Source organism: Rhincodon typus, chromosome 3 (assembly GCF_021869965.1).
Source record: "Rhincodon typus isolate 14 chromosome 3, sRhiTyp1.1, whole genome shotgun sequence".
NCBI classification, from domain to species: domain Eukaryota; kingdom Metazoa; phylum Chordata; class Chondrichthyes; order Orectolobiformes; family Rhincodontidae; genus Rhincodon; species Rhincodon typus.
Window position 1 is genome coordinate 23,684,834 of NC_063334.1, and position 27,357 is coordinate 23,712,190.

At 37.3% G+C, this 27,357-nt stretch overlaps 1 protein-coding gene across 1 annotated transcript in view; it reads right to left on the bottom strand.

The window, feature by feature from the left end:
* LOC109911240 (coiled-coil domain-containing protein 171) overlaps nt 1-27,357 on the bottom strand; it is a 128,018-nt gene that overhangs the window by 32,179 nt on the left and 68,482 nt on the right. The window contains 2 exon segments of the mRNA XM_048620014.1: nt 2,858-2,989; nt 25,824-25,878. Of these exon segments, the coding sequence (XP_048475971.1) occupies nt 2,858-2,989; nt 25,824-25,878 (187 nt within the window).

The following is a 27,357-nucleotide window of genomic DNA, read 5'->3' on the forward strand; positions in this document are numbered from 1 at the left end:
TGGAAGATGCATCTAGACAATTTTTTGGAGGGGGACCGGAGGCATCTCCGTCAATCCAAGAAAGACGAAGGCATGTCTACTGCAAGTTTAATCAAATTTAACCTGACAAATGTGTGGTGATGCATTTTGGAAAGTCAAGTACAGACGAAAATTATACAGTCAATGGCAGAACCCTTAGAAGTATCGATAGGTAGAGGTATCTAGGTATACAGGTCCACAGATCATTGAAGGTAGCAGCGTAGGTAGACAAGGTGGTAAAAAAGGCTAATGGCATGCTGGCTTTCATTGGAAGGGGCATTGAGTACAAAGGACAGACAAGTTATGCTGCAGCTTTATAAAACTTTAGTTAGGCCACACTTGGAATATTGCATACAGTTCTGGTCACCACACTATGAGAAGGATGTGGATGCTTTGGAGTGGGTACAGAAAAGGTTTACCAGGATATTGTCTGGTGTGGGATATTTTGACTGTGAAGGAAGGTTGGCTAGACTGGGCTTGTTTTCACTGGAACACAGGAGGTTGAGGGGCGACTTGTTAGAAGTTTATAAGATTGTGAATGGCATGGATAGAGTGGAAAATATGAGGCTTTTTCCCCAGGGTGGAGGAGTCAATTATTAGGGGACACAGGTTCAAGGTGCGAGGGTGGAAGTTTAAAAGAGATGTCTGAGGCATGTTTTTCACACAAAGGGTGATGAGTGCCTGGAAGGCATTGCCAGAGATGGTGGTGGAAGCAAACACAATAGAAGCATTCAAAAGCACCTGGATAAATATATGAATAAGAAGGGAATAGAGGGATACAGATCCTGTAAGTGAAGACAGTTTTAGTATGGAAGGGCAAAATGTGGTGACGCAGGCTTGGAGGACTGAAGTGCCTGTTCTCGTGCCACATTGTTCTTTGTTAAGTTTGTGAATGGGCAAGAAGCCTGCCTGATACTGGCATGTACACGAGCAAGGAGGCCCTCTGCTATACATCTGCAAATGGAGGTCCATCTGATATAGGTTTGTAAATGGGCAGAAGGACTGTTTTGTATGGAACTGTAAATCAGAAGGAGAAACTAGCAAAACTGGTGGATGAGACACTCTGGTCTCACTCATTGTGTATATTTCAAAATGGAGTCTAATGCAACCAATACACTCTCTTCCAAGCATTCCTGAGATATTACTTTTCTTACTCTGGGAATGGGCGAGAGGCTTATCTGATACAGGTCTGTAAATGGTGGAGAGGAACATCTGATATGGCATTGAGGTCAAGTTAAAGGCTGTCTCTTACAAGTGTGTAAATAAATGAAGGGCCTGATTGATACAGGTCTGTAAATATGTGAGAGACCTGACTAGCACACATCTGTAAGTGGGCAAAGAGTTTGCTCGCTTATGGCGAGTGGGCATCTGCAAAAACACAAAGTTGCATCCTATGCCCAGATGCAATTTTGCGGCATTTTACTAGTGGTGCACATTTTGTGTCCACACTATTTCCAGTAAGTTAAACAGTGGCTCTTTGCAGACACAACTGGAGATTGCTCAAACAAAAGAAGTCTCAGGAATCATGTAGCTCTTTTTAACTAACTGGACTCCAGAGCAGCAGCTCTCCAAAAGCTTCCACCTGCTGAAACTAGACAGTGCGTGTAAAACCACGTACCTGGCACCCTGAGTTTACCAGTAGTTTGTTGACCTTGGAATGGTTCGGGCATAATGCCAACACAAATTGATGCACCGTGCCCCCCATGGTAAGTTTCAAATACTGGGATGAGCCAGATTGTCCACAATGTTTTTATAACATGGAAATGAAAAGACCAATAATGAAATTTTCTCCAAATAGTTTTTGTTACTGAGTGTTTGCTACATTACATGATCTGTGATCTGGTAATAGTGCTGTGGTCATGATAATTCAAACCAGGCAGTTTGGAAACACACTATGACTTTAATGTTTTTACAAAAAAAGAAAGACCAGTTGAGTATGAACACATTCCTATACTTACCAGTCTATTAATTTAACAAGTGGTGATAATAATTAAACAAAGTAGGTTGTTCATATCCTTGATTATATGATTGTTAAGGCAATTTCATGTCATTATTTAACACACTTTTGCCATTACCTATCTCTCCACTGGGGTTATAGGTTTACAGTTGATTTTAAATGTTTTCAAATGTTCAACCAGCACTTCTTTCATTCACTTTTTTAAAAATCGTAGTCGATCATAATTGAAAATTGCTAATAATTGATTATATATACAAATTTTAAATTTGGTGATTCTGTGTAGAACTAAGCACCCTGGTGTAATTAGTGGAGGTTTGCAGGATCTCATCATTTTTCAAACTAACATTCACTAACTTACACAGCTGTGTAAATTTCCTGAGCCAATGGACAATCACAGAATTCTCTAAAAGCAAATAACCTGTTCATGAACTATTTAAAACATGCAATACATGATACAGTAATACTATGTATGTCTGATTTTCTCTCTCCTGATATTTTTCTTCACAATTTTCTGTTACAAGGTAGTATGGTAAAATGTATGTGTCACAGGCACATTTATATTAAGGTTTCTTTTTCTCAGCATTCAGAAATATTATATTCTAGCTTGATAACAGTGGTAGTTTTCATATTCATGGCAGCATTTCCAGTAACTGCTTTTGCTTAAATTACCATGCAGAATAGGGCAAATCAGGGTCAGTTTATGTCAGCTACTTCAATCTGGGAACTTCATCAGCCTTTGTTTCAAGGCATTATGCAAAGAAAACTGACATTAAGGGAGCTTTAACTGACAGCAAATGAAATCAATCAGTGAATCACTAAGCCATAATAAACAATCAGCTCCTGAGTTTGAGATTAACTCTATGCTCTGCGACAGACCCTAACCTGGAATGAAGCAACCTCGAGTCCATCCTTCAGCCCCTTTGCTTCGAAGGTCTCCAGCTGCAATTTGGGTAGTTGCAGGGTGAAGTCATTTTTTGCTGTCACAGACCATGACAGTGAGATCTGATCTCTGACCTGAGGAAGAGAAAACAGCATCAATGGTAATTCCCCTTCAGACACATTAACTAGGATGAACTGGGTCCCCTTGAGCCTGCTGAGTGGACTTGCATTGATCGCTAGGCCTGAAATCCATGAATAAATTTAAGACTAATTGATTTTTTGTTGCAAATAAATCAGTAATTCAGAACAGCCACTGAGAATTTTAAAAAGACAGTGCAGTATTATCTGATTGAATTTTTTTTTAAAGTTGCTAGGAGTCCTTCTCAAGTCACTAGAATAGTTTTCTCAAACCCTTGAGCAGTTAAATTCTTATGACCAAGTCTACAACAAGCTTTTCAAAGCACTGTGGTTAAAGCAGTCTCTAGGCCATGTCCTTGCATGTAAAAATCTTGCACAGTAAAACATTAAAGACAAGCACAAGTTATACACACACAGTAACTGGTTTTGATCTTGAAGCGTAAAACAAGCAAGCTGTTTGTATCACACTGCCACCCTGTGGAAAAATATTCTTTTTCATTAAATTATGGGACTGTCCAATGTAATATTCTTGTAACCTTGGTAAGATGACTATTTTAAAAAAAACAATAACACTAATTGCAAACTCAATGAAGTTGTAATTTGCTGCTTTTTGCACTTTGGCATTCAGACTTAAAAATTTGTGAGCCTTTTGAATAAATTACGCTTGACTAATTTGAATGCAAAGTAATATATATATACACATAAAATATACATCTTTGAAAATGCAATTTGCAGTTCATAACCTAGTCCAAATGAAAACAAAATACATCTGGACAAAGGCAACAATTATTTATTTTGTAATAGGCTTAAAGATACACTTTCCTGACTAACGTTACTTGGTATATTCAACAAAAATAGATGCTTAATACTGAAATACTGCTGAAGAAAAATAGAAATCTAGCACTGTTGATGTTAGCAGCCAATGAATATATTGGCACGAATTAGCAATGTGTTGATGTTCCCAGCTATTGCAGCACTTAGCTTTAACTTACATCAAAATTAATTTTGCTCTGTATTATTCAACAGAATTGCAGACTTCATGTTCATCACTGTTTCTTCATGAAAGTCTTTCATGTTGCAATTTTAGAAAGAAATTTGTGATTTTCATCTGCACTAAAAGCTTCAGGTACATTCAAGCTGATGAGATCTATTCAAAAGAATTGCCTTTGCATCAGAGAGGTGTACAGAATTATTAATTCTACAGTTAAATGTCAGCAATAAAAATAATAGAGAATCAAAAAAATGTGATAGATTTCAAAGTTGCCTGATCCTAGAGAAAGTAAGCAATATTACAGCCATTTCAGTGAAAGTAGACAACCATATAAACTACAAACATAAACATTTGAAATTTACAAATACATTTCAAAGATTTTAATATGTAAAACCTAAAATCCATACACAAGATAATGATGTTTAAACAATCTACCAAACGGACTTTTACCAGAAAAAAAAAATGCTTGAAAATAATTCCAATCTATACAAGTGCTGTGTGGAATTGTTTAAGAAAATCAAGAATTCTGCTTGGATGTAAATTAGATCAACAAAATTACACAGTATCAGACATAGGAGACTTTGTTGCTCTTGCAAAAATGCAAATTTGTATTAATATTAGGATTTTGATTGTAGGAATGCAACTTTTTTACTGTATAAATGATATACAACAGCTCTACCTATGCTCGTCAACATTAACACGTCATCTGCGTTGTAGTGTTATGTGAGAACATTGCCAGCATGGGCCTTAGCTTTATTTTTAATGATAATGCATACTTTACTCTCATAATACCCTTACTAGTACTTTGGAGCAATATAAAATCCTGTCTCTTGTCAATTATTGAAAATGCTCAAAAGATATATATATAAATGAAAGCACCAGATCACAGATCTGATGGGTCAGAACTTTCCAGTCATCTTCAATATCCTTCCCTATGCTCATTATTTACATCACATTTACAAGGAAATGTGTGGTATTTGGAAACAAATTTCTGGAACACATCACATGAAATGGTGTTTTTAGCCTAACATTTGACTTAAAAGCTCTTCAGCTACTGATAGTAAATGAATGAAAATTATTGTTCAATCTATTCGACTGCCAATTCATTCTCTCCACAAAGTTAAAAAAGAATTTGAACTAATTTTAATCAAATTGTTTACACTGGAACAAAGCATAATGCTCATAGCTTGTCATGTTCCAAAAATGCTTGAATTAAAATACACTCTCCATTGCAGATATAAGGCATTGCCTTAAAACATTCCCAATCACATCAAAACTGTTTCTTCAACTGTGAATATAAGCCCTTGCACAATGCTAAAAATTGAGGCACAAGTGCTTTTTAAAAATTTATTCCTTCACTTGATGTGGATGTAACTGGCAAGGCCAGAATTTGAGTTTGAGTTTGACTTAATGTTGTCACAAGTACCAAGATACAGTGAAAAGTGTTGTTTTGCGTGTCATACAAACAGATCATGCCATACAAAGTGCATCAGGGTAGCAGAATAGAGTGGAGAATACCATGTTACAGCCACTGTGAGAAGGTGCACAGAGAGAGAGATCAACATTAACATTCGAGAGGTCCATTGAAAAGTCTGTTAAAAGTGGGGAAGAAGCTGTTCTTGAATCTGTCAGTATGTGTATTCAAACTTCTTTATCCTCTGCCTGATAGAAGAGGATGGAAGAAAGTATAACTGGGGTAGGAGGGGTCTTTGATTATATTAGTTACTTTCCCAAGCTAGCAAGAAGTATAAATGGATTCAAAGAAAGGAAGGCTGGTTTGTGTGATAGACCGGGCTGTGTTCGTGATTTTCTATAGTTTCTTGTAGTCTTGGAAAGAGCACTTGCCATACCACACGGTGATGCATCCAGATAGGATGCTTTCCAGGATGGATCTTTAAAAATTGGTAAGAGTCTTTGTGGGCATGCTGAATTTCCTTAGCCTCCTGAAGAAGTAGAGGCATTGTTGTGCTTTTGTGACCATTGACGCAGGTCGACCAGGACAGATTGTTGGTGATCATCATTCCCAGAAACTTGATGCTCTCGACCATCTCCACCTCAGCACCATTGATGCAGATAGTAGCATGCCCTCCACTATGATTGCTGAAGTCAATGACCAGCTCCTTCGTTTTGCTGACATTGTGGAGAGATTGTCTTTTCACCACACCACTAAGCACTCAATCTCTTTCCTGTACTCTGGCTCGTCGTTGTTTGAGACCCAACCTACAACAGTGGTGTTGTCAGCAAACTGTAATTGGAGTTGGGGTGGAATTTGGCCACACAGTCATGAGTGTATAAGGAGTATAGTAGGGGGCTGAGTATGCAGTCTTGCGGGGCACCAATGTTGAAGATTATCACGGAAGAGGCGTTGTTGTCTATTCTTAATGATTGCAATCTATGGGTGAGGAACTCAAGGATCCAGTGCACAGGAGGGAGTCTAGACCTAGGTCTTGGAGTTTGGAAATGAGTTTGTTTGGAATTATGGTGTTGAAAGCGGAGCTGTAGTCAATAAGCAGGACCTGATGTAGGTATCCTCATTATCCAGATGAGTGTAAGGCCAGGGAGATAGTGTTTGGTATAGATCTGTTGCAACAGTAGGCAAATTGCAAAGGATCAAGGCAATCTGGTAGGCTGGAGGTGATGATGCCCATCCTCTAATGCTTTTGAACTGAGCAACTTAACTGCCCTCTGAAATCCTTGGCAAGAGTCATTAATATGGATCTGGAGTCACATGTAGGCCAGACTAGGTAAAGATGGCAGATTTCCTTTCCCTAAAGGACACTTAGGACAAGTGATGATAATTTCATGGTCATCATTATGAATTTTGTTAGAGACAAAAAAACTGCAGATGCTGGAATCCAAGGTGGACAAACATGAGGCTGGAAGAACACAGCCAGCCAGGCAACACCTGGAGGAAAGAAACAGTTAATGTTTTGGGTATTACAAATATCAGGTTTACATTCCAGATTTTATTATTGCATTTTGAAAAGAATCCACTAGCTCCTGTGTTGAGGTTTGAACTTACAACCTCAATGCATTTACCTGGGCCTCTGGATTTCTAATTAATTGGCCTTACCACTATTCAAAATACTTGAATGAATATTTACAAAAGAGAAGACTCATCTAGGATTGTCCATTTTTTATTCAAAGTACTCCTAATTTTATGCAGAGAAATAGCATCTTAAAAATATGCATTAATTTTCTCAGATGCCAAAAGGTATGCAAGTTGGAATTATTTTCCTGCGTGTTCTCTCCATGTACACAGATACATTGACTGTCATTTTAGATAATGGGATTAGAATTGAAAATGTGGAAGTGTACCTTAAACACATTGTGGATTCCGAATCCAATTAAACTAACCATGTTTGAGATGCAGGATTTTATTGGCCTAGGACATATTTAGACTCAATAGCATGCCCTTTAATATGCATTCAAAATAAGCTGAAGTAGTTTAGGAGTTAATATTATAGCAAGAATTTTATGATGGTAAATATCGAATAGCAAACTAGAAACAGAAATTACATTCTAATCAATAGCCACAAGTTTTAAGTATTGTATGTTATTGAACTACCATCGGAAGAACAAAACTCTGGCTCTCACAGAAATCTTTAAGCTCTCTCATTAAGCACCATCTGAAAAGGTACCATAGCACTATTAACTAATATTCCTGACAAAAGGATTCAACGAAGAAAGAATTCCTGACTAAAGAAAAGCGGAAAAGATGTGGATCACTCCAGAAGACACATCCCAGCTGTAGTTTTGAGAATCTAAGCTTTAATGCATTTTTCTTATTACTTTGGTTTATATAAGTGGGACTTGTATTTATTGGAACAGCATGCCATTAGAATTTTGTTCCGTTCAAGAATAGTTAGTAGTTAAGGGGGAATTGTTCAGTTTGCTAGTAGGTCTGTTAATTTGTTCACTATTAGAGTTAGATAAATAAATTGTTACTTGTTGCTCATTGCTTTTTCAGTGAGTATTAGGGAGCTCATTTCATTTAACCATCCCCTCTGCAACAGATTGGGGGCTCCAGTTCAGGATCTGGCCAGTTCGTGTACAGGATCTGAATGGATTGGGCTAGATTTGAACAGATTTGGGGTATGAAAGGTCCAAGCAGATTAAAACAGATTTGGGGATTAGTATCCTAGATCTTTAAATAAAACTCAGGTGAGAAGTGGAAGATCTGTTTAATTTGGTTAAATCAAAAGTGGACGAAATGGCTCTTAACATTGCTAAAGAGGTTCTGGGGTTTGAGGATGCTTCCCAAATTTGTCAAGAAAGTTTAGAAGGACAGAGGAAGGATATCCTTTTAGACTTAGCAAACAGGCTACATTTCGGTTTAACTAGGGATAAACAGGAAAGCTGAAATTGTAATGGCGTTAACCAAGCATTTAGGTAAACCAGAGAAACAGTCAAGTGCAATGGAGTTGGAAAAAATTAAATTGCAAATGTGGCAGCTGGAGTTAGAGAATTAAAGGAAGGAGAGAGAGTTTGAATTACAGTTGAAAGCAGAAGACATAGAAAGGGAAAGAAGATTCCTAGCTGATGCAGAAGAAAAGGAAAAATGTTTGAGTTGGAAAAGATGAAGTTGGAACTTGAAACAAGAAGACTTCAAATGACAGAGGTAAACGTACAAGATAGACGTGATGATCAACAAACCCTTCGGAGCCACCAGCCTGCTTGGAATATATACAAATATGCCCAAACATTGCCAAAATTTGATGAAAAAGATATGAGAAATTGGCTAAACAGATGAACTGGCCAGAGAATATGTGGGTAATGTTAATTCAGACCAGTTCGTAGGCAGGGCTAGCAAGGTGTTTGCAGCGCTATCAGATGAGGTTTCAAGAGAATATGAAGAAGTAAAACAGGCTATTTTGAGTGCCTACAAATTGCTACCAGAAGCATATAGACAACGGTTCCAAAACATAAAGAAGGAACCAGGTCAGACTTATGTCAAGTTTGATAGAATTAAAAATAGCAATTTTGATAGATGGGTGAGAGCATTAAAGATAGAAAAGACATATGAGAATCTTGGAGATATTATTCTGCTGGAGGAGTTCAAAAACTCACTTCTGATGATAAAATCTCATGTTGAGGAACAGAAGGAGACCAAAGTAAGATGAGCTGCAGAGATGGCGGATGAATACGCATTAATGCATAAATCGAAATCTAGCTTCTGACAGCAATTTAATTTCGTGACAGATGTAAATTGGGAAAAGGGAGATCCTTTAATGAAAGACAAAAAGTAGATCACACTGGGAACAGTTTACTACATGTGAGAAAAGAAAACCAAGAGACTGAAAAAGGATGAAAGGTCTCAGGTGTTTCCACTGTAATAGAGGGGAACATGCAAAGTCACAGCGCTGGTCGATTAAGAGAGGCACTGGGGAAAATGATGTGGTAAAAGAGGATAAGCTAGTAGGATTAGTTGAGGCAGTGAAGGAAATCCCAAGAGAAGTCAAGGAGCTGCAGGAGAGTGCACAGTCTTGTCATGGGCTGGATAGTAAGAGACTGCCCAATCTCTTCAAAGACTTCACCTCTGTGAGTAAGGTTTACTCAGGAAGAACAGGGGGAGAAAGTAAAGACGTTAAAATATTGAGGGGTATTGGAGCTGGTCAGTCTCTAATTGTAAGAGATGAAAGTATTTGTACTCCTTCTAAAATGTTACCTGAGACAGTGATAATCTGTGGAATAAATGGCAACAGATTTAGCGTTTCCCAGTGCAAGATAAGGCTAGAAAGACCAATCAAGACTGGGGAAGTGACAGTGGAAATGATTGAATGAGTGTCTATTCCAGGAATATAGTTTGTTCCAGAAAATAACCTAGTAATATCAAAGGTGGGAGCGACACCCCTTGTAGCGGAGAAGTGAAGGAAAACTAGAGAACAGAAGAGTTAAAAGAAATATACCCTGGAATTTTTCTGGACTGTGTGGAAACAAGATTCCACAGCCATAAGTTAAAGCAAGAGGGGAAAACCAAAGACAAAGACGAAAGAGATGAGGTCCAGCTAGCTGACAATCTGTTTGATAAAATGGTAAAGGAAGAGCCTAAACAAGTAGAGGATCAGGCATTTGCTAAGCATAATGGATGTGTCTACCAGATTTCCAGAGGCAATTCCATTACAGAATGTCAAGGCAAAATGGTTGTGGAGGAGTTGCTTGCTTTATTTACCGATGATGGACTATCCACGGAGATTCAATCAGACCAAGGGTCCAATTTTACTGCCAAATTATTTAAGGTAGTTTAGGCATCCATTACTTTAAATCAAGTATATACCATCCTGAATCCCAGGGAGCATTGGAAAGGTGGCATCAGACCCTAAAGACCATGTTGAGGGCTTGTTACCAGGTGTTACGATGGGGGAATGGCCGAACCCCTCTGATAATTAAACTAAAACACAAGTCCTGATCTGTTATGACAGGAGTAGGGGTTTCCCTCTAATAATTACCCCCGAAACACCCAGAGAAGCGCATCTTTCCCCTCGTAATCTATTAAAACAGTGGTTAAAAGAAAGAAAATTCTTGATCTCCACTTTACAAGTAACAAGAAACAATTTCTTTATTTAAGCCAACAATGAACAAATTAACAAAATTACTAACAAACCGACAATTTCCCCTTAGACTACTAACTACTCCCTAACTGGTCTAAATTCTACTGGAATACCGTTTAAATAAAGATAACTCCCACTAATATAAACCTAATTAATAAGAAGCAGACTGTTTTCTGAAATATTCTGTTGTCTCTGGTCTCTTCACAAACACCTTTCTTCTGTTAATTCTGCTGTCAGGGGTGTTTTATCTCTATAACGTCTTCAATTAGGACTTTGAGGACTTGGGTTATTGGAAGGTCAATGCCATGACTAAATCAGACTCATACCCAATTCCAAGGCTGGAAGACTGTGTAGAAAAAAGTTGGACAAGCCACTTACATCACAAAGTTTGACATATCGTGTGGTTATTAGCAAGAGCCTTTGTTGGAGACAGCAAAAGAAGTTTCTGTTTTTCCAACCCCAAATGGGCTAAATCAATTTAAAGTAATGCCCTTTGGAATGAAGAATGCACCAGCCACATTTCAAAGATTTATGAACAGAGTTGTGGCAGGATTAACTAATTAACTATATAGATGACTTAATGATCTTTAGCCATTCATGAAATGATCACATGGTGCATTTGGCAGAGCTCTTTGCGAGACTACACAAGGCAAAACTGGTCATAAATTTAGCAAAAACTGAATTCGCAAATGTGGAAGCAACATTCTTAGGACACAACGTTGGACGTGGAAGGATGACACCAAGGAACATGAAGATGAAGGCTATCGAGGAATTTCCAAGACCATCCTCGAAGAAGGAAGTGCTACACTTTTGGGACTGAGCGGATTCTACAGGAAATTTGTACCAAACTTTAGTAGTGTGGTGGCACTGCTGACGGATTTGCTGAAGAACAACACAAAATTCCAGTGCATGGAACAATGCCAGGAGGCATTTGAGAATTTAAAATCAGTGTTAACCACCACAACAATTTTAGTCACACCAAATTTCCTGAAACCATTTAAAGTCACTATCGACGCAAGCGATATAAGGGTTGGAGTTGTTTGGAGTTGGAGTTGTTACAGGAGGATGATTGTGGAATTCAAAGGCCAATCAGTTATTTTTCAAAGGAACCCAATATCCACCAGAGAAAATATTCAAACGTTGAAAAGGAGTTATTGAGTTTGATACTGGCCTTACAACATTTAAATGTTTATGTTGCAAACAATATATCAGACGGTTGTGTAGTATACTGATCACAATCCTTGGACATTTTGAAAAGATTTAAGGACAAGAACACCAAATTATTTCATTGGAGCCTTATGTTACAAGCATTTAATTTATAGATTGTACATGTTGCAGGTCATGAAAATGTTATTGTAGATATGTTATCGAAGGTTTAAAAAAAGTGTGTATGAGATAGAAATGGTAATGTTCAATGTTATACATGTATATAGAACGAGTACTAAATGAGTAACTCTAGATTAATGTATTATAGATTTAGTATTAATGGCATTAAGATTTAGAAAAAAATGATGCCATCTTTTCATGATGATGTTTTGTTTTCTTAAGCGGAGAGGTGTTGTGAAGTTGGGTAGAGTACTTGTGAATTAGAAAGCAGGATGTTAGAATTTGTTTGTAAAAAATGATAGGGGGGGAGGAGAAAGTGTGCACTCCCTATAAGACGGGATGTGCTTTCCTAAGCTTGGAGATATTAAAAATTGTCTGCAAGCAGCTGCAGATGCACAGACAGTTCTGAAGTTGAAACATATTTATCAAATGGCTGTGTAGTTGGCAACCTAGGCTTGTTTTGATGTTAAGACAACTAGCTCGAATATCAGCCAGTTAATTTAAACCAGGCCCTAGATACCAAAACCTAATTAAATTTAAATCTGATGGTGTTGACAGCCTAGGACCAATTCTATTATAAGAAAATTGGCAGGTCACCAAGGGTATATAAGAAGAGGGTTTTTTTTTTTGAAAATCAGGTGTGAGTGATCTGCCATCAGAAGAGCAAAACTCTGGCTCTCGCAGAAATCTTTAAGCTCTCTGATTAACGACTATCTAAAAGGTACCATGCCACTCTTAGCTAATATTCCTGACTCAAGGATTCGATAAAAAAAGAATTTCTAACTGAAGAATTCTGGAAGATGCATCCTGAATGTAGTTTTGAGAGTCCAAGTTTTAATTTATTTTTCTTATTACTTTGGTTTATATAAGTGGGACTTGTATTTATTGGAACAGCATGCCATTAGAATTTTGTTCGGTTCAGGAATAGTTAGTAGTGAAGGGGGAATTGTTCGATTTGTTAGTAGGTCTGTTAATTTGTTCACTATTGGAGTCAGATAAATAAATTGTTAATTGTTGTTTATAAAGTGAGTATCAGAGATTTCTTTCATTTAACCTCCCCTTTATAACAGATTCAGAGGTGAAAGGCAGGTTATAAGATTTTTCCCATTTCCTTTAGCAGATTACAAGGCGAGGCAAGTTTCTCAGGATGTTTCCATTTTAATTATCAGAGGGGTTTGATCTCCTCTCTGTAACAACTCCACTAGACCAAACCAGCTTGAATGCAAATTGTAGCCTGGCTCAGTACTGTGTCATGGGGGAGGGAGAATGCTCATCAGTGCAGGAAGATGAATAAACTTCAGCACTCTGCAAGGGTAAATGGCACCATCTCTCTGCTTACTCATCTTACCAAGGCCCATGGATTTATACTCTTACTACCGCATGCATTATATCTACTCAACAATCTCTTGCTTCCGAACTGCCCACCCATGCAGACCCCTGTTCTTCTTACTGAACTCACTGGGAATATCTCACCACATCAGTTCATACATCACCACTAACTGTCCTTCCATCATACTCAATCCCTCCCTTTGTCTCATTGCTGGAAAAATTGGCCCACTCCCCAAATTACTCCCCTTTCACTTTTCACACATAGCCATTTGCTTGAAGTACATGCAGTGTGTTTGTCATGTAAACTGCTTGCACATGCATATTTGTGACATGGAATAGCACAGTTCTGCCCAGTGACATATTCCACCCTTGACTGTATAGTGTTCCCCATCATTAAAACTGCTTGCCTCGTCCTCTGATCTAAAAGACAAGATAAGCCATAGAGGTTAGAGGTTCAAACAAATGTGTGAAAAGCAAAGAAGAGCACTCTGGAGAGTTGCCAAATTTTCCAGCAATGAGACAAAGGGAGGGGTGGAAAATTCGACTCGTTGCAGGGCAATTTTGATCTTAAAAGTGAAGGAGAACATCCTGGAAAAGGCTCACCTTTTCTGAACATATGTTAGCATCCTTTTTGCCTAAATAACTCTTGATATGCTTTCCCCTGTGCAAGTTAGCACGTCTGTGCTTGTTTATAATCCAAAAATGAGAAATGAAAACACCTTTGTTGCACAGGTGAGAATTTTACAGGACAATTTAGTTGTAGAGCATAGATCTTAGAACAGTACAGCACAGCAGGGCCATCATGGACTGTCTTGTTGCTGGAGCACTGGTAAGTTTGGGCAATGTTATGTAGCTGCTTTTAAAAACTCTTTTTTTGCTTTACCCAATACAGCCCTGGTAGCAATGTGTTGAGTGGCTTAGCAATACAGGGATCATTGATGAAGAAACATGCCAGGACAAGAGGGCAGTTAGTGAGAATGGAAAGGAGAGATATCTATCATCTAAGTGGTGCTCATCATTACTTAAAAATGCAATTCTAAAATCCAATTTTAGAAAACAAATGTGTTACTTGTAGAAAAAGTAACTGTTTTCACAGCATATTTTACAAAATAAATTAGTTTTCCTCTTTTTTCATAAAAAGTAATCCTCTCTATTCTGGGTTTTAACTTTAGGAATTGGAATTTCAGATGTCCCCTGTTGTTCAAGTCCCAGCAACTATTTTGGCTGAGTAGATACATTCAAGATAGAAATACTGTGATGCAATTTTTATGGAAATACTGGGTCTTGAGCGAACTGGTTATCCATGCTCTGCGTTAGACACAAGGCATTTGTGGGTGTAGGGGAGCACATCCCTTAGGAGGTTATCGGTCCAGCATACATACAAATTTTTTGCTGGTAACAATTATTACAAAAATAAATGCATTCAGCAAGGGTCTCCTCATCTTTAGCTCTGTAGTAAATGTATAATTAAATATTAAAATACTTCTGAAAAATCTTTCTTTAGCCTTTTTACAGAAATTCAGGCTGATAAAAGGAAAAACTCAAGTGAATTAAAGTGCTCAGATTTTATCAACATCAAACCACAAGCGATTTCTTTTGCCGTCTCCATCTCATAGCTACAGTAAATAGATCTAAATATTTTACTGCACCCTGGCCAATTTATTGTTTGATGTTTAAAAACTCACCAAAAATCAAAGAAAATTCATTAAATCAGAGCCCTCCAATGACTTGCAATCATCTTTGAAAGTTGAGTTTAACTGCAATATTGATAATTCTCTTTTTTCTGTGACAACAGCCACTAGGGAAATGTTTGGTGTCAGAATACAAACGAAGATTGCCAATTACAGCAGGGAACAATGTACATATGACACGAAAGACCAAACAGTGTGGTCTGTTAGACTGTCTTTCTGTCAGTAATATCTGATTCACTACTCCTCTCTCCCTGCTTACTGACCCCCACCCAAAATAGATGATATTCTTTTTTCTCTTTTTCTACATGAAAAAATACACATTTGAACAGGCTTTGCATTAGAATTCATTCACTATATGCAGTTGAGCTTTGTTTTGATAAACAGCATTGGCAAAACTTAAAGACACCAATTTGTGTCACATTGAACAATGCATTTGTTCAGCGTATTAGTAACTACGTGATGTAAAGAGAATGAGCATTTTTGGTAGGATGACCAGAGAAAATGCTATTATAATGTGTAAGCAGATGCTATTGTCAATGTTAGCAGAGCATTGAATTTACAGCATGTGCATTTTAGTGCATGATTTTCAATCATATTTGCGGATCTTAACGTACTTTTCAATCATTAAGCTGAAACAAATTCCTGAGACGGGACTAATTTTGGCCAAAATTGAACTTCATTTGTATGGGTGTATAATATTATCGAAATTATATCGAGCATTTCTAATGAGATGACAATTCTGACAGGAATTGAAGCTAACTTTATATCATGATAACTGTAAGAATATACTCTGTGCTTACGGTATTGTGGGCTAAAACTATTACAGTCTTTAAAACTGCTTCTAGAAATAGACCACGCTATGCATAACTATGTGATAAGGGAAAAATCTTCATTACTAAAATGCAATTTTGTCATCTCTGTATTGTGCATTCTGCTTTGCCAGACAAATAAAAATGCTATCACACATCTAACTGCACCTTTAACTTGACCAGTTAAACAAAAGTTACAAAATCTTTATAACTTTTAGATATTTTTCCCCAATTATAGGGAAACTATAAAAATTTAAAAACCGAAAGAACTGCGGATGCTGTAAATCAGGAACAAAAACAGAACAAAAAACAGAAGTTGCCAGAAAAGCTCAGCAGGTCTGGCAGCATTTGTGAAGAAAAAATCAGAGTTAACGTATTGGGTTCGGTTCTGAGGAAGGGTCACTGGACTCGAAATGTTACCTCTGATGTTTTTCTTCACAGATGCTGCCAGACCTGCTAAGCTTTTCCAGCAACTATAAAAATTTACTTGACCAATTAATATTTCTTATTACAAGAAAGAGAAGAAACACATAGAAAATCATTGACTATTTCTTATAGTATCTTCTGATACTATAATCTAAATACTTCAATCGCTTTAAACCTTTTAAAAGCTTTAAGGGCTTGTATTTTAAATTACAAACTCAACAAGAGTATCTTTGCTTCTAAAAACAAAGAATGTTGCTGAAACATTACAGGATTAACGCTAGAATTTATCAATTAAACATTTTGCAGAATTTTATGATACAAGAGTTCATTTTAAGTGATCAATATCAGATTTTGGCCAAGCACTGATGAAGGACCAACAATCTATCTCCACGCTCAAGTGCCGTGTGACTTAGGAGTTGAACCTGAAGTGCCTGTGCTCCCAGGGTGTCGCAAAACTTACAATTCTTGGTGACAAGTAAATGCTGACAGAGTAAACTTGATGCATAATAAAAAGCAGACTCCAGCATACTTTGCATTTCTAAATAAGAGGCTGAGAATGAGGTCCGACTTATTGAACTGATGTGTTTGAAAGCCAGGTCTACATGAAGTGACTACTGTAAAAAAAAGTCAGTCAGTCTTTACAAAAATACTCTGGAACTGCAACGTACAAGTGTGCACTTTACCAGTCCACATATAAACCCATGGCTCACAGTTAACCAACTTTTCAACCATTCCTTCATCCTGATTGCTGCTTTCTTCAATCACACCCACTTCCAATCATTGAAATATAGCAGCCCACAATCGAAGTAGGCTTTTGCCAGTCAAAAGTGCAAGTCATGAAATCCAATATTAGTTTAGCCTGGAGACCACCCATTCAGGTGCATCACAATTCAAATATTACACTCAGCAGTTCTTAAAAGCACACTAATCTTGCTATCATTTTTGATTTTTATTGTACAGAACTGTATTTACAATGGTCAGCTTGCTTAATTTTTTGTGTGATCAATTTTTCCTCTATGACCATTACTCTTAATTTTTCATCCTACTGTTCTCCTCTGAAGATCTCCCCTACCAACAACCCCACCAACTCCCATTACCTCCTTCCCCCATTCCCCCCAACTTGACAACAAACATTACCTCCTTCCCCCTTTCCCCCCAACTTGACAACAAACTATTCCTTATAAATGTAGCATGGTAACATAACTTCAGAACTGGGGCATCTCCATTGATATGGAATTTCTGTAACTTCATTTGCTGCAATGGTCTGTTGAATGCAGAGATACTCAACATTCCTTTACTTTCAAAGATCTCTTGAATGTGCCCTGGCGAAACTTACCTTCTAATGAAAGCCAGACAGCAAAATGTTACTCAAACCTAGGATTTAAATTCCAGGACTGTAGTTGCTAGGCCACGTCTCAATTAATTCTAATTTTCACATATTAGGTGACCTGACTGGCTGTTTTATAATCAATTATTATTACAAATAAATAGTGGTCCTTAAAAGGAGCTCTAATGAGATGTTCAAGTGAACATGGTTTGAATTTACCAGCCAATATAACAGTATTTCCATTGCTAAACAGAACGGGGAAGAAAAAAAAGTAGTAAATTACACTGCCTGGAGCACTGTAATCCTTATGCTCCACATGGATTTAGCCTCAAAGTCCACACTACAAATGGGAACAACTGCACATTTGCGATCTAAGAATTCACATGCAACATCCCAAGGCCATGTTTATGATATCACATGAGACTACTTCTCCTTAACATGTACACTGCTCAGTGCTGTACCTACTTGGTACTACTTTGTTTACTAAAGGTTTACAAAATATAACAATTTAATATTGGCCAAATGATAAACACGATCTTGGCACGAATGCAGCTGCTCAATCAACAAATTATTATTACGACATTGGCATTCCATTACTAAAAATCTAGCTTTACTTTTGAGACTGTAGCTATATCATTGTTTCAAAGAAGATGGGGTGTTTGAGCAGATTAGTTAATTGTAACAAGTAGAAATTGTCTTACGCTGCCATATTACTCACTTTTTGAACTAACATAGACTGGTATCGCTTATATGTTTTAAATAACACAGAACTCCTTTATCTCTTGATTGCTCAAGATCAATCAATGCCAGAGACAAGGGTTCGATTCCACCCTCAGGCAACTGTCTGTGCGGAGTTTGGACATTCTCCTCATGTCTGAATGGGTTTCCTTCAGGTGCTCCGGTTTCCTCCCACTGTCAAAGATGTGCAGGGTAGGTGGATTGACCGTGCTAAATTGTCCATAGTGTCCAGGGGTGTGAAAGTTAGGTGGATTAGCCATAGGGAATGCAGGGATAAGGTAGGGGGTGGGTCTGGGTGGGATGGTCTTCAGAGGGTCAGTGTGGACTCAATGAGCCAAATGGCCTGCTTCCACACTGTACAGATTCTATGGAAAAACTGATATTCTCTCTACAATCTTTAAAACCACACATGAGTGAGAATCAATAATTACGTCCCTTCTTACAAATTTAAATGCAACCAATGAGTTTCTGTTCAATTCAGGTCAAATTATACAAGATGAAATAACAAGCTGCATTGACATAAGTTAGATTGAAATATAACTCTCACTAAATTTCACTTAATGTTGAAAAGCCATGATGTGGAGATGCTGGTGTTGGACTGGGGTGGACACTAGGTTTTAGACCAACAGGTTTATTTGAAATCACAAGCTTTCAGAGCAAGTAAACCTGTTGGACTATAACCTGGTGTCATCTGACTTCTAATACGGAAAAGCTGAAATTTACAAAGGCGGCGATCTGGACCATACATAGTATTGGCAAATGTAATAATTTAAGTGATTTGAGCCACAACTTGTCAGGTGGGTGCACAACTTAGAAACTAAAAAAAAATAGGTTTGGAGCTTAGGAGAATGAGAGACAATTTTATTGAAACATACACGATCATGAGGGGACTTAATAGGGCAGATACCAGAAGGATATGTTACAATGACAGGATTGGACAGAGTCAGTATGGATTTATGAAACAGAAACCACGCTTGACAAATCTGCAGAAATTTTTTAAGTATGTAACAGTGGATATGATGCAGTTTATTTGGACTTTCAGAAGGCTTTTAATAGGGTCCAACAAAAGAGATAAGCACATAAAATCAAAGCACTTGGGATTGGGGGTAGTGCACTGATATGTGTAGGGAACTGGTTGGCAGACTGGTTTGAAACAAAGAGTAGAAATAAATATGTCATTTTCTGAGTGGCAGCCAAGGACTGGTGGCATATCACAGGGTTCAATCCTTGGACAGCTATTTGCTATCTATATATATTCATATATACACATTATTACACACAATATTAATTTATATATTAATGATTCAATATCTCCAAGTTCATAGACAACACAAAAGCTGGGTGGGAGGGTGAATTGTAAAGAGGATACACAGTGATTTGGAGAAGTTGAAAGAGTTGGCAAATGCATGACAGATGCAATAAAATGTGGATAAATGTGCCGGTATCCACTTCTGTAGCAAAAGCTGGGATATGGCAGATTATGTAAACAGTGATAAATTTGGAAAACGAATTTGCAATGAGACCTGTGTGTCCTTCTACACTAGTCGTTAAAAGTAAGCAAGCAGGTGCAGCAGGCAGTGAAGAAAGCAAATGGTATGCTGGCCTTCAAAGCAACAGAATTCGAGTACAGGAGCAGGGATGTCATGCTGCAAGTGTACAGGGCCTTGTTGAGACCACACCTGCAGTATTGTATGCGGTTTTAGTCTTCTTATCTGAAGAATGACATTCTGGCCATGGAGGGAGTGCAACAAAAGTTCACTAGACCGATTCTTGGGATGGTACTTCTGATAATATGAAAACAGGTTGGCTCACTTAAGACTATATTCACTGGAGTTTAGAAGAATGAGGTTGGATCTCATAGAAAGCTACAAAATTGTAACCAAACTAGACAGAATAAATGGAGAAAGGATGCTTCCAATAACTGAGTAGTCCAGAATCAGGGTCACAGTTTAAGGGTACAGGGTAGGCCATTTAGAACTGAGATGAGAAGAAATTTCTTCATCCAGATAGTGCTGAACCTGTGGAATTCTCTGTCATAGAAAATGGTTCTGGCAAAGATACTGGATGTTTTCCAGAAGGAGTTATTTATTGTTCTTAGGGCTAAAGGGATCAAAGATATGGGAGAAAGTGGAAAGCGGGTAGAGTTGGACGATCAGCCATGGTCATATTAAATGACGCAGCAGGTTCAAAGGGCTGAACAGCCTACAAATGCTCCCATTTTCTACATTTCTTCCTGTGAACATCAGAACTAGGCGACACAATTTGGGAGTAACAGATCTCCCCTTTTTGTCTCAGAGGGTAGTTAATATTACTACCCTGCATATCCAAGCATTCCTTAAATAATTCAAGTAATTTCAATTCTTTTCTTCAGTGAGATGAGGGCATGACTGAATGTTGTGAGATTGACCCAAGACATTGTGTACTACCCAGCTGTTCTGTAAAAGTACAGCTTTGATCCATCAAGGTTTTTCCAATCTCTCTGCAGTTAAAAAATTGTAATTTTAATTTGAGTAGGTCAGAATGACATGAAGCAAAGCAACTGATGACACACTGTACAGTACAGCTGTTTGATTATGACAAGCTACTTTAAATATCTAACACCTGCATATCTTACAAATTGATTATCGGAAAAACGTTCACAATGTAAATTAGCCCTATCTTCCCAGATTGTTAGCCTTGACATGATCTAAGCAAAGTCAATTTTTAGTTGGCTTGACTTGCTCTCTGTCACAAGGATTCTATTTCTCTCTTCTACAGAAAATTAGCTTTACAATTATATACAAATAAAAGGATTACTGTACTAGGTTGCAGTATATTTAAGATGATGGCATTCAAAACAGGATTTCAGTGTGCCAAATGCATTTTCTCAAGCACTGAAAAAGTTGTGATCTTTTTGTAGCTACCATTTTATCCTCATCATAGACTCTGTTAATTTGCTACTGATTCCTTCCTCCTTCCTGGCAATTCTCTCAGACAAACCAGATCATTTACACAATTTTCAATGCTGATCTTTAGTTCATACTTAAATATATTGTTCTTAAAACTGCTCATTTGCACTTTTACATTTTTTTGCCTCTGGCTCGACACAGAGGACTATCTTGTAATGTTTCTTTGTTGCAGCCAGAAATGGTTATTTCAACACTTTCCTAACTGATGTCCATATTTCCTTCCTTCATTAACTCCATACCATGTCTAAACCTCTATGTATCACATATTAAGCTGAAATGTCAATCAACTTTATCTTCACCAGTTTTCACTGGCTCCCCTTTCATGGATGTATTAAATTCCCTCCACTGCTTTTGTAAACTCCCCAATCTTTATAACCCTTCCCAAAGAACTTGTTTGCCTGATTCTGGCCTTCTTGTCATTCCCTTCTGTTTTTGTCCACCAATGACATTAGAAACTACAGTTACTTCCTTCTTCCCAAAATTTCTTCGTGGACATTTCTCCTTCCACTAGGAAAAATGTTGTTCCCCACAGCCAAGCTTTGTCTGGCTCAACGGACTTGTGTGAACCACAGTGAGATATTTCCAATGTTAAAGGCCTATGGAAATTCAAATTTTTGTGATTTAAAGTTTTCCTTTGCTTCCAAGATCTGTGATGAGATCACATCATAAATTGATGGGGTGGTGATTTTTCAGGACTGTTTAACTTCATCACCCATGAAGAGGGGATGGAAACGTGTGGAGAAGAAAACACTCAATGTTGCATTGAGCACTACTTGAAATACTGGCATGCCTCAATTTCAAATTTCTTCCTGTATAACCATAGAATTATTTGGTTTACTCATATACTTTTGTGTGCAAATTGCAACTGCATTAATCAGAAAGTGAAGGTTGGCATCCCGATTAAAACAGCATTTTGCAATTGTTGTGTATTTTCAGATAAAATCAATAATGAAAGTCAATTCTTAAATGGCCAATTATATTCGGATGACCAACTCCACAAACACTTGAAAAATGGCCTTAGAGTGCAGGATTATAAAAATGCAACTAATGCAGGATGCTAGTCTCAACCGGATTTAGGGTGGGTGGTTAATTTTATTAACTTATATGTAGTTTGCGCCTTATGTGGAGAGTGGAATGAAGAGGGCCTTGTTGAGGTCCTTACAAAACTGAAGAATGTTGCCAGTTAAAGCTTCACGTAACAGGATAAAGATCCCAAAGTTTAAACACGGTCACATTTTCACAAAGTAGTATTTGATATGTCAGTCCAACATGTCATTATCTGTAATTTTCTGTAGAAAAACAGCATATCCCTTATGCCACTTACTATTTATTTGACTATTAATATATTATTTGTGTACTCGCTTTTCCTAGTTTGTTAATTTGCCTTTATTCATCACATTCAAAAACTGTTCTTGTCACATCAAGGTGGAATAAACAAGGAAGACAATGCTTCAGAGTTTCTTTTTCTCTGAAGTCTTGTCAAAATCCCCAATGGTACAAGATGTCAGTACAAAAAAAAGGCTTGCCAAGCATTAACTGTTACTAAAATTAAAAATATTTTGGATTTTTGGTCGGTGAAAGTAATATTTAGACATACTTCCCAGGACAGAAAGCATATTCTCTGTGAAAGGGAAACAATGTCATAAAGCTTGTAAATATGAATCCAATACCAACCAGATGCCAACTATTATCACAGTATTGTGCATCTTGTGATGAACTGTAAACAGGCACGAATGGCTTTCATGGAAAAAAGGGACTTGGATTTTCCCTGTATGTGCAGGATGATGAACCTTTGGACTGTATAAATTCTACCTTAGAGCTCTCCAGAAACAGTAGCTAGCATTGTATGAATGAATTTAAACTATTCAATTGAACATGTAATGCATCATAAATACAAAAGCTAGAAACAAAAGAGGAAAGGCAAAATTCAGGAGTTGTAGCTGGAACTTTCACTGTCTAAGTACGATGACATTGGGTATTCCACTTATTTCCAAAGAAAATCATTTTCCTGAAAATGTCAAGTTGATTTGCAAACTTGTCATAGGAAAGCCTGGACATAAACCATTTACCTTCCAGTTATAATTAGTCAAACAGTGCCTTGATAAAATCTGAAAGAAGTGCACATGCTGTATAAATCAGAAACAAAAACAAAAATTGCTTGAAAAGCTCAGCAGGTCTGACAGTATCTGTGAAGCAAAATCAGAGTTAATGTTTCAGGTCCAGTGACTCTTCCTCAGAACTGTTCTCAAGTTCAATGAGGTCATGGCTGATCTGCGGCCTTACTCTATATATCTGACTTTTTTTTAATAGAATCCCTACAGTGCTGAATGGCCTCCTTCTGCAAATTAAGTCCACACTGACCCTCCAAAGAGCATCCCACCCAGACCTAGCCCCTACCCTATTCCAGTATTTTCACATTTACCATGGCTAATCCATCTAGCCTGCACATCCCTGGACACCATGTACAATTTAGCATGGCCAACCCACCTAACCTGCACATCTTTGGACTGTGGGTGGAAACTGGAGAACCCAGCAGAAACCCACGTGCAAACTCACACAGTCACCCAAGGCTGGAATCGAACCTGGGTCCCTAGTGCTGTGAGGCAACAGTACTAACCACTGAGCCACGGTGCCACCTATATCTTTGGCCCCTATCCCTTAATACCTTTGATTAACAAAAATTTATCTATCTCAGATTTAAAACTAACAACTGATCTAGCATCAACTATCATTTGGGGAACAAAGGTCCAAACCTCTACCACCGTTTGTATATAAGAGTGCTTCCCAACATCTCTCCTGTAAGGTTGGATGCTAATTTTTAGACTATGTCCCCTAGTTTTAGAATCCCCAATCAGTGGAAATAGTTGATCATTATCTACCTTACCTTTTCTTCTCAACATCTTGAAGATATACATAATAGGGATTGAAAATTAGAATGCCCTTGGAAGAACCATTTGAAGCTAGCTTTCTAAGCAGGGAACACTGATATCAAATCATTCTATATGTAGAGAAAATATCACTTTGGTTTTCAGAACCAAATCTGCAGGCATTGACCTCAGTTAACATGAACACCACTGTTACTTGGAGTCAACTCCCAACGTCATCCATGACTCAATAAGTAAACCGTATTCGTTCATTACTGTTTACAAATCACATTGTAGTACTCTGTAAATGTTGAAACCACATAACAATTGGAATTAAAGAAAGCCCGCCATCCATTAGAATAACCTCCAATTTTATTAATTTGATTTAATAACCTGTCTCTGACATATATTCATGAAATCTTATGGTAACATCATGCCGTGAATGATGTGATTGAATTTTACTATTATCCATCGACCCGATCATTGACAGATCTAGTACTTTATCATTCACTTATAGATTGTGGGTGTTGCTGGCTAGGCCAGCACTTATTGCTCATTTCTACATGTTAATTCAAAGGAAGGGGAGAGAAAGAGGACTTTTAAAAGCAGTGATTTCAATGACAGGCGTGATTTTAAAGCGTGGAGTTCATTAACTTTTCTCTGGAGAGTAATCACGGAGAAGAGGAAGGTTGCCAAATTTGAAATTTTGCTGTTCATTCCTTTCGTTTGTCTGGGAGGTCAAATGAGATAGAAATTCGACTGTTAGTACAAAAATGTAATTTTTATGTCCAGATTATACTTCAAAACAATATTCAGAAGGAAGGCTTTATTTTTGGAATTTATACAACTCACATTAAAGTTGTTTAGTGGCTAATTATACTTTTGAAATCTTATATGGTTTCCTAAATAATAGCTCAGAGCTTCCTCTGTTTCTGCTGGTGTCACCGAGACTTCATTGAGTTGTGATGGAAATTCTGTCTGCACAGATACAATGTTTTCCATTGTTTGATACCTGTGAATATTTCATCGATACAATACTCATCCTATACACTTGGAAAATTGTGATGAGTCTGAAGTTAAATCTAAATAAACTCAATGAAATATTCAATTATTTGACCCTTTGCCTTCCTTTATGAATTTTCCAGCATCAAGACATCATTTGTTATTGTTTGTTGTATTGTGACAAAATAAAACATTTTTCCACTATGCAGCTATCAGAAATATCAGTTCCAGCACTCCTGATTTGGGTTTTTACACAGACAGATACTGTTCCAATAATGGACTTAACCCAAACTAAGCTAAACTCAGAACATCACATTTTACTCCACTACTATGACATTTTACTTCCCACACCATTTACTCTCACCCCTGTTGTGAGGCTAATTAATTCCAAATTATGGGAAATTTCTTTTGGTGGATTCGCATCCGTAACTGACTGAACAGTGGCTGCCCAAAATCATGCTCCTTAGGGTGCTTCATGGACAAGAGAAGAGATACTTAATTTTGTGCTAATTGGCTTCAAAACAGCCAGAAGGATGTGAGGCGTGGGAAAAGAAAGGTGCTCTCGTGAAGCATGGGTGTTTTTGGGTATTGGTTAAAGTCAAAATTGGAAGTTGTGTAAGTGGACTATCCTGAACTGAAACCTAGGTCCTGGGTATAAAAGAAATCTCAAAAATTATCTAACAATACTGTTCTGTGAAATGCACAGTCAGTCTACAATGTTTCTCTTTTTTTTAATATAAGAACAAAGTATCATCTACCCGATATGTATATGTTTGCTTCGTAAACTGTGTCAACAGTAAGCAATAAATTCAAAATAAATTTACACTACCTGCTTCAAGGTATCATCCACACCTCTCATGTATCTAATCAAGTTTTCTCTGTCTCTGTATGCAAAAAAACAGATTTTATCCAAATATGAATGTAAGGAAAAAATCTCAAATTGAAGTTATTCCTATGGAGTAATAACTGGCTTATAACAAAGACATCATAATTCTGAAAAATGCCATACTATTGAATGTAGAGAAAATAGTAGAGTTTTGTGCATTGAATGTATAAATGATTACTTCAATAACACATGATTGTAGGCCATCTTAAACTTCAACTTAGTGCAGTAAGATTTCAGTACATTATCTGTACAATTACAAAATTATGTCATGAATAATGTGCACTTAAGAAATATCAATGTATTAAAATGCCTAAAATTCTAAAACAAAATCAATTTGAATGTACATGTGCCTCATGTAAAACAGTAATTAATAATTTGCAAAATTATACTATGAATAGCAACTTCTTAAATAAACAAATGCGACAAAATTCCCTAGCAATAAGAAGAATGATTAGTTTTTAAACACCTGGGATACCAGTTCTCATCAAATAATTTTCAAGAGTCTTTATGGCCCACAGAATCTATGATAAAAGAACAATCTGGCCTTGATTTAACAGGGCAGTTTTTGTTTCTAATGGCCTTGTCACACATTCAAAAAATTGTGAATAATACCTAAAATTTCAAAGAAGACTCGTCATACAAAAAATACTGAACATTTATCTATGCATTAATGAGACAATCACATTCATCATCTGCATCCCTAAATATCTTGTCCACACATCTTTTAAAACAACCTCAGCCTCTTTCAAATGGCTATATCCATTTAACAGGAGGCTTAATTATTTGTATTTCTGAAAGACTACTTTTACCTTGTTCTAATACTATTCTGAGTCGGAGCACTGTTGACACAACAGAAAGTGTGTTTACACAGTAACTGACATTTGTTGTGTAATTGAGTTATTTTATCCCTACAAAGCTTTAGGAATTTATTTTACTTGAAGTGGTTGGATTATATTTTTACTTGACAAAGGACAATTCACAATTATTGAAACGTATAACTAAAACCACGAATGTACAATTACATTTAAATAGTTTGTTATTGTTTACTTTTTGCTGGGAATAAAAATGTAAATGAATATTAAGTGCTCCTTCAAATACAGATACAACATCCAAAGTTCAATGTGCCGCAGTACCATGAAACAGCCACCCCAATTTAATTGTCACTAGCCAGGTAAGCAAATGGAATTTGGAGGCTACAATTGTGGTGGGCAGAACAGTGGCCAGCATTAGAGTTGTGGGGACTGGAAATGCAATCTTGTTCCTCAGTGGCCCTCAAAAGTTCAACACGTACTTCTGAAGCTTCTTCAATTCCAAAGAAATTTATTGAAGAAACACAGAAGACCATGTCCAACTTAAATTGGCAATCCAGAGTTCTATTTGTACCACTGGAGTTCTGATTTCCAAATCTGAAAAAGCATTCGGTCACCAGAAAAAAAACAGGGGTTCCGGACACCAAGGTGCAGGGCTGGATGAACAC